The sequence below is a fragment of the Etheostoma cragini genome, chromosome 18, assembly GCF_013103735.1.
Source record: "Etheostoma cragini isolate CJK2018 chromosome 18, CSU_Ecrag_1.0, whole genome shotgun sequence".
NCBI lineage: Eukaryota > Metazoa > Chordata > Actinopteri > Perciformes > Percidae > Etheostoma > Etheostoma cragini.
Genome location: NC_048424.1, coordinates 246536 through 255213, shown reverse-complemented (window position 1 = coordinate 255213; position 8678 = coordinate 246536). Strand labels below are relative to the sequence as shown.

General features: G+C 40.6%; 1 protein-coding gene across 1 annotated transcript in view; it reads right to left on the bottom strand.

Annotated features, from left to right (window-relative positions):
* Positions 1–8678, bottom strand: part of LOC117961814 (exostosin-1a-like) — a 43146-nt gene that overhangs the window by 10733 nt on the left and 23735 nt on the right. Inside the window, exon 8 of the mRNA XM_034900750.1 lies at positions 2060–2149. Within this exon, the coding sequence (XP_034756641.1) occupies positions 2060–2149 (90 nt within the window). The remainder of the gene's footprint in view (positions 1–2059; positions 2150–8678) is intronic.

The following is an 8678-nucleotide window of genomic DNA, read 5'->3' as shown; positions in this document are numbered from 1 at the left end:
TCTCTCCCTCCCTCTCTCTCTCCCCCTCTCTCCCTCTCTCCCTCTCTCTCTCGCCCTTCCTCTCTCCCTCCATCTCTCCCTCTGACATCTTCTTCTTCTCGTTTAATAAAACAAGTCGTGCACCCATTAACGTGTAGTTGAACAAACTTGCTCGTGTGCCATTAAATGTAATCGTGAAAAGGTGAACGCTGAGTTTAAAGATATATTGGATCTCTTGGGCTCATTATGGATTGCTGGAGAGAACCAAGCCTGCAACTATTAAAGAAGAAGAAGAAGAAATCATTTAGCCTCCCAGATGAGCTCTTCCTCATCATTTCACTGCTTTTTAGGTTTAAAACACATTAAACCTTTTCTTATTTCGCAAAAACAAGAATGTCATCCATAAATCTCATTCCTCATATTTTGAGTCCTTCACAAAAGGACAAAACAGACAAGACATGAAAATGAAGAAACAACACAATAACTCCACTCAGATAACACTGTTTTCATAATCCCTAACATTAATGTAAAAATTCATTTTTGACATTGGTTCTGTCTGTACTCACACAATAAATGCTATAATTTTTTCTTGGATTATCTCCAAAGTTTTTTGGAGTTGTGGCATGTTGTGCGTGCTCGTGAATAAATAGTAAAATAAAATAAAAAAATGAATCCTCATATTTAAGCTGCAGTGCATGCAGCGTCCCTGAGGAGACAGCAAGACGTTTGATTGGTCAGCACGGGCTGCATAGCTTATTACCATAAAGTTAAACAATTTTAACTTTCTGATTGACGCTCAACACGCTCAAAACGCCCAAAACACCGTCAGGTGTTCCTCTTGCAGCTGAGAGAAGCTTCCAGTGAAGATGAATGACTCCCGGTACCTTTAGACGCCCGGTAACCACGTGTTTAACAACCAACAGAACCCAGTAGAACCTAAATATATCGATGAATTGAAAAAAACAACAACAAAAAACATGCATAACATATAAGACATCATGGAGAAAAAAAGACAGCATGTACCTTTAAATGTAATGTGTATCATGCCGGGTGGAGTAGTGTTCCTCGGCCTTTTTCTCTGAAGAGTAACTCTGCCAACGTGTCCCAGTCTCGATTAAAGAAGAGGGAACTGAAACATTATTTGCGCTCTGAGACAATCCACTGGTTTCTAATTTGTTCTGTAACGAGTGTCAGCGTAACGACCCACCGAGGTGTTTCCTGTCCTCTCTCTTAAGTAACGAGTGAGCGTCTAATCAAAGAGGTGCTCTGTGTTTTGACAGCGTAATGATGCAGACACGAAGGCTGCATGTATGACTTATGTAAGCTAATGAGCCAAAAATTTTATTTTAGATGGAAATACCATACTTATAATACTGGGGTTGGCTTTTTGTTTAGGGCATACATCTTCATAGCATGATGGTACATATTTAGCAAAAAAGACTAATTTTAAAAGATTTTCTGTGCTTGAACAGAAGTTGAGTTGTCCTCCCGGGTCAAAAAACGGCCAAAAAGTTGACATTTCTGTCCCTTTATCAGACTTTTTTGTTGTTTTCACTAACCTTCCTACCACTAGTTGGACCATTTATTGAAATGCATGGTCAATAACCCTCATTTGTATAGAATTATACCTAATATTTGAGTTAAAAAAAGCAGAAATTATGAATTATTCTGACTAATAGTTGAGATCAGAGAAATAAAAGTGATCATTTGTATTTGCAAAGAGCGTTGGAAGGAATCCATTTTTATGGTAATTTGGTTAAAAAGAAACTCATATTTCAGATATAGACATTTTTTAAAGGGGTCAGATTTGACCCGAGGACAACAGGAGGGTTAACTTCTTCAGTCCGGTTTCGGGCAGCCAGCCATGGTGAATTAGTTTCTTTACTTACAGCTGATTGGTTAGTAACTCAGTAACTGACATTCTAATCCTGATGTCTGATCCTGGTGTTCTCGATGTCCTGGTGTCCCGGGAACGAGGCCGTCTCACCTCATTGTGTTGATAAATCATCAGTGTCTCAGTTCACCAGGCCACAAAGCGCCAGTGTCGCGCTAATTGGTTGATAAGTCACCAGCGACTCACCTCGTTTGTCGAGAGAACCGAGTCCTCATCCAGACTGAGGACGGCATCAGTGAGGATGACGTCGTGGGGGAAAAACCGACTGCTCATCGTCTGGAGACACAGAAAGAGAGAAGTCACATTATTAACAATAGCTTTTTGAAATGCAAATTACACAAATTACAGTTTATGAGGTCATGTGGCAATCCACCAGACCACGCTCTTTTCACCTGGATGTCCGTCCCCGTCCTCTGTCTCTGTGTTGGCGCTCTAACCTGCGGCTGCGACTATGGTTACCTGGTCCTCAGGTCTCTGCAGGGTAAATCCAGACAGCTAGCTAGACTATCTGTTCAATCTGAGGACTATGGTTACCTGGTCCTCAGGTCTCTGCAGGGTAAATCCAGACAGCTAGCTAGACTATCTGTCCAATCTGAGGACTATGGTTACCTGGTCCTCAGGTCTCTGCAGGGTAAATCCAGACAGCTAGCTAGACTATCTGTCCAATCTGAGGACTATGGTTACCTGGTTCTCAGGTCTCTGCAGGGTAAATCCAGACAGCTAGCTAGACTATCTGTCCAATCTGAGGACTATGGTTACCTGGTCTTCAGATCTCTGCAGGGTAAATCCAGACAGCTAGCTAGACTATCTGTCCAATCTGAGGACTATGGTTACCTGGTCCTTTTTGGACGTCCACGTTCCACTAAAAACAACTTCCTTCCCGAGGCTGTTTTGGAGCGCCAACGTGGCTCTGTAGGGCGCTTAGCCCCGCCCATGACGATAGGGATTGGTTTGAAGACATGCCATTAAACCAGAGCAGGTTTTTCTCTCATCCGAAGTGCTGTGTGGACTAGCCAGACCCTCCTCCTCCGCGCTGTGGAAGAAGGTCTGGCAGAGCGAGACTACGTGGAAATAAGCACCAATGGTAGCTTACTGCAGCCAGTACTTGTTTAGGATCATGTCATTGATGTCTTAAAACTATTTTGGGGTATTTTATGCATTTATTAGACATCAATAGAGGAGTGAAGACAGGGAACGGGTGAAGTGGGAGAGATTTGAACCTAATATCTATCATTTTCTATGTCAGGAAATATATTTATAAGCATTTTAAAGTTATACAACTGGTATAGAGGTATGAAACATCAAGGCAGAATAAACAGCCAATGAGAAACTATTTGTTTTACACCCTGCTGTGTTTCTATCGATCAGTGAGCTGACTTTATGGGTTTCGGCTGAGTCTTCATCAATCCACAGCCTAACAGAAGAGTGGAGCAGACCTTGATCCATTGGCCTGAAAGGAGCTGCTGCTGATGGTATTGACTTGTAGTTAAAGTGAGAATTATTGAACTGTTGAGTAGAAAAGGAAAAAAAAGACACAGATCTTGACTTATTTGGGGAAAAATGTTCAACGGAGGTTTCTAACAAGCATCATGGAGACTCATTATCACCCCACCAGATCCGAACTGCAGCTCTCGTATGCTCTTTCTAGTTTGTTTGTGTCTCTGATCATTGTGTATTTATTGAACTGCGTTGGAAACGTGTCATCATGTCTTCTCTGGGCTGTATCAGGGGCAGTCTAGCTGAACATAAGGGTACTGTGAGCGTACATTTACCCTCTGAGGTCTACGGGCATTTTTACACATCTTAAATGTACCTTTTTACGGTATTTGCATATAACTGATGCGCATGTGTTTCATATCAAAATATTCAAAACCAACTCAGCGCTTCGTATAGTGACGCCCACACCGATAATGAAGAGATAATCTGTATCTAAAGCTGAAACGTTGGCTTTGTGAAAGTCCTCAAATCTGTTTTAAAATACAAAAATTAACTTATGATGTGTTGTATGAATTGCTTCCATGCTTGAGTTTACCAAAGTCTTATGTTATATTTGACTAAAATAGTCAATACATGTCTGAAATTAATTTTGTAATACCGATTTTTGAGTAGGAGTATTGTGGAACTTTGTTTTTCGTCCTAAGAGGGTTAAAACAGCGTAAAGTTCAACAATGTTGATGTAAGATGGCCGCCAGACGAGCACTTCTCTAGGAATGCTAAGTTAAACGACAAAACCTGCACCCAAAGTATGCACTTCAGTGCTAAGATTACATATTATCTTTTTAGGAAATCTACAATGCGTTTCTGTAAATGTAATTATATATTTTCTCTCTGCTTTTATCTAAGGTTTTATGTACTTGAAATGGACTTCCATGTTAACCACAGTTGCCCTGAGGTAATATTAAGAAGCATATTTTGCAACATAAGACCACAATTATCTGCATGTTTAATGTCTTCTTCCATCTGGGCTTAATGAGCCGATGGATGGTGAAATGGAGCGTAACATCAAACGGATTTCAACACAAATCCCCTAAATTAGGTGAGAGTGCCATATGCAAAAAAACTGCTTTAAATCACTGCTTAAAGGGAGAAAAAAGTGTTTTCTTTGGATGGACGCGGTGTAATCAGCACGCAGGTAATCAGTTGAGCCAGGATGGGGTTCATAGTGAAAACCTCCATCACTGTGTAATTGTCTGAAGTAAATTAGCCACTTGCCTGATAATCAACTGCATTCAACCTGGACATCTAAGAGTTGCGTGAGTAAGAAGAAACATAATGCACAATGACCACACAGTTTCATGGCCCGGTTGACTTTGTACCCTCTCCGTTTTCAAGCTTCTCTTAGGTTAACTTGCTTTAAAACCTGGTTTAAAGTCCAAACATGTTCATCCATGCTGACCTAGAAGTTGAGCTTGTCCAGTCATTCTAGGACCTTGGAAATAGAAATAGTCAAAACATTTAACTTAGCAAATTTAACAAATTTAACTTAGCACGGACATTCCTGGTTCTCCACAGGATGAACCGTAATAACTTTGGGGATCCCCTGACACCATCGGGTCAAAATCCTAATTTGTTCAATACTTAAGTTAAAGTAACTGTCCTTAACTTCTAAATGTTTCTGAAACTGTGTATTGTTCCACCTAATGACAGTGAACTAACGCAATTTTATATAGTTTTTATCATTGTCTCTGCACAGGTCCAGTTTTCCCCTCAATGTCACAACATATGCAGAAGAGAACGTGCATCTCAGGGTCACAGATCTCTTTGTAACACCGGAAAAGCCTGTGTTATTGTAGTGTGTTTTTAACAAAGATGTGTGCATATGTAGCTCTTCATAAAGCTCCATAAAAGGTTAACTCTGTGCTTCCCCCGTCATCAATCTTTCAGCTCGGATGTACACCCCCGCTTCCCATGACCGAGCATAATTACACACGTCTTTGGGGTTCATCCTGGTTCTCAGTTCTGGGTCAGTTCAACCAGTTCTGGGTCAGTTCAACCAGTTCTGGGTCAGTTCAACTAGTTCTGGGTCAGTTCAACCAGTTCTGGGTCAGTTCAACCAGTTCTGGGTCAGTTCAACCAGTTCTGGGTCAGTTCAACCAGTTCTGGGTCAGTTCAACCAGTTCTGGGTCAGTTCAACTAGTTCTGGGTCAGTTCAACTAGTTCTGGGTCAGTTCAACCAGTTCTGGGTCAGTTCAACCAGTTCTGGGTTCAATAGAGTTTTACAGTTGTCTCCCATGACGGACTAACCAACGCAGTAGATGCTTTTCCGACAAGAACAACAGATGCTAATCTGAAGTTTCAGTCCAGTTAACATCAGTTTTGGCAGAGGCCATTTAAAACCTTTACTCAGACCGGTACAGATAGACTCTAACCCCCCCCCCCCACACACACACACACACACACACACGATTCTCCCTCTGGCAGGTATCAATGCTTCTCTGCCTCAAGACAGAGATTAGATCCTTCTGAGACCAGTTCAATGGTCCGAACCTTATCTTCGCGGCCCTCCTTCCACCCATTTCCCCTCTTTATATTTGCCTTGACTCCTGCTCCTTCAAGGGGAGTCTTTGGAGATATCCAGTCCGTCTTTAAGTGTCCGATATGTCTAGCTGTCAGGAAATTTTAGCTAAAAGTCAAAGATCACATATTTATCTGCCACACCATTACTGACAGCTGTGATGTCAAGGACAGCTATCTCTCAGGATGAGCATGTGATGTCAATTTAAAAAAAATGCTCTTTACTTGATGTAAAAAATAAAAAATATATGTTCACTGTTTCAGTCTTAACATGTCAGAGCAGGTTTTTATCCCCATTTTTTAGACTTCTTATTTTTCTGATGTTTGATACTAACATGTTTAATTTGTCTATTTAATTTGTCCCACCCTGAAATAATCTGGACAAATTTTTTAATTTTGGTAATGATGCCTGGTTCAAAATCTGTATATGCACTCAGTCTCGGTAGGTAAAAGGACTTAAAAAATAATAACAAAAAAATGTATCTATAAACAATAATTATAATAATATTATATCTATAAATAATAAATATTTAGTTAACTTAACGCCTAGTTGCTTCTCAGGAGTCTCACTACATCGTCAGTCAATTCATTCAAAATCAATATTGTGTACATATTATATTAATAATTAACATGTGTTGGAGCTCACATGGACCTAAGCTGTGCTAACCATACAGTATACAGGTCTGCAGGACCAAAAACATTGAATTTTGGTTGTTGATAAAATCCTCATTTTGCCAATGACTGAATGAAGCTTACAGAGAGTCCTTTCAGCCTAATAAATAATAAATATATTTTGAGGTCAACACGAGACGATCAATTCAACTCATATTCAACTCCATTCCATCAACATGAGGTCCCACCTGACCTCTGAACTCTCCATTGTTATTTATGCTTCTTTGGTATAATTGAAGTGCATACCTAAGAAGTCAGGATCGATGTTGAAGATTAACTTATCAATATTAAATTCAGGGCGTGGGGGATACACGTGCAGTACTGTTTAGTGATTGATGAAGAAGAGGTGTACTCAACATATTAACAGTCCTTTGGTAATGTCGATGTGGGGTAATAAATGCAAAGCAAGCAGGACCTCACTGATAGCAGGGACAAGTCCTTAGGGACCTGGTTCATCTGATCCAGGTCTCCCTGTGTGCTGAAACAGTTAAATCCTGTTTCTACTTTACATAGGAGTCACCGAGGGAGCTCAGGTCCAACCAGAGTCGTGTGTTCTGTTCATACATCGACAGCAAGGAAGAACGGAAGGGAAGAAACAAGCACATCACAGGGTCAGGATCTTCACGGAGTTCTATTAACATTATTTATCTTTTAAAGCAAATAAATACATTGGAAAAGATGGATTCATCACGTGGAAGTCTCTGGAAGGTAACCTGTTGAAACTGTCTCTCACCTGACATTGGCAGCTGTCTCTAATGCCTAAATCCCTGACGTATCGGCAGGTTATGCCACAAAAAAGTGGAACAAGAGTATGATAGTATATAGTAAGATAATCTAATACAGGAAAATGAATGACACTAGTATGCAATACAGCCATTTTAACCAGTAAAATGCAGCCTTCTAAAACACAAATGATAGTATCTGCAATCAGAAATACTTTAATAATGTGATCGACCGGGATTGTGTTACTCATGGGGAGACAAAGTCACACTACAGATGTTGTTCCTCGTCTTCCTTTGCCAGACCATCCACAGCGCATCAGGGGCGGGTGTGGCGGGTCCACAAAGCGCTGCAGGAGGGGAGAGATCTGAGGACCAGGTAACCATAGTCCCCTTAAATCCACTCCAGGAGTTTAGAACTCCAACATGGAGAAAGACAAAGGTAACGGGAATCTGGCCGAAAAGAGAGACGTCCGGCGGCAAAGGAGCGATCCTGGAAGTGGAACGTCAAGGACATGAACTACATTGATCTACAACCCTTTAATCCCGAGTGCGTCTCCACTGCATTCTTTTAAACCTTTATTGCACAACAACAATACTGCGACTCTGCAGACGGTCTCTTTCTCGTCGTGCTTCCTATTTGCAAACTCTTTGGATTTATCAGGGTTGTTGGTCGGGAATCTGGAGACAAACTGTCGTATTTATTAATGGTGGCCAAGACTTTTTAATAAGGCCTGGGTTTAAAAATAAAATAAAACAAACAAAGAGCGAGAGAGAGACTGGTGTGGACAGAAGACCAACATCGGCCAGTCGTTTAAATACTTTCTGAAAAGTGACTTCTTGTAGCTTTATTTTTTGGATGTACTGTATATATACAGTAAATATACAGTAAATATACAGTATATATACTGTATACATTGTTTTGTGTGCGTTGCATATGTTTCCCTGGTTGTTGCATTGCTTTTTTTGTTGCTCAATTTGATCAATTTGATCAATTTGATCTTTTTTTTGCATTAGGGGAGGACTCTCCTGCACTACACTAATTACTATTTGTTTCTACTGTATATATTATATATCTTCTTTCTGCAAATAAACTAAAATAAACTAGCTAAACTAAGCAAAGACGGACGTAGTTAGGTGGAGAGTTATGTCTGATACTGGAGACTCAGTTTTGCTCCCCCCCCTCCTATCGACTGTTTCTTACACAATGGAGGGAGAGCAACCCATTTTCTCGTTTGGGTATGAGGACGTGTGGGATACTAATACAACACATTGAAGAGTAGATATTATTTTATGAAAAGAGTGGAAGCAAATAGAGGAACAGGAAAGAACGAGAGAGAGAGAGAGAGAGCGAGAGAGAGAGAGAGAGAGTGAGAGAAAGAGAGAGAGAGAGAGAGAGA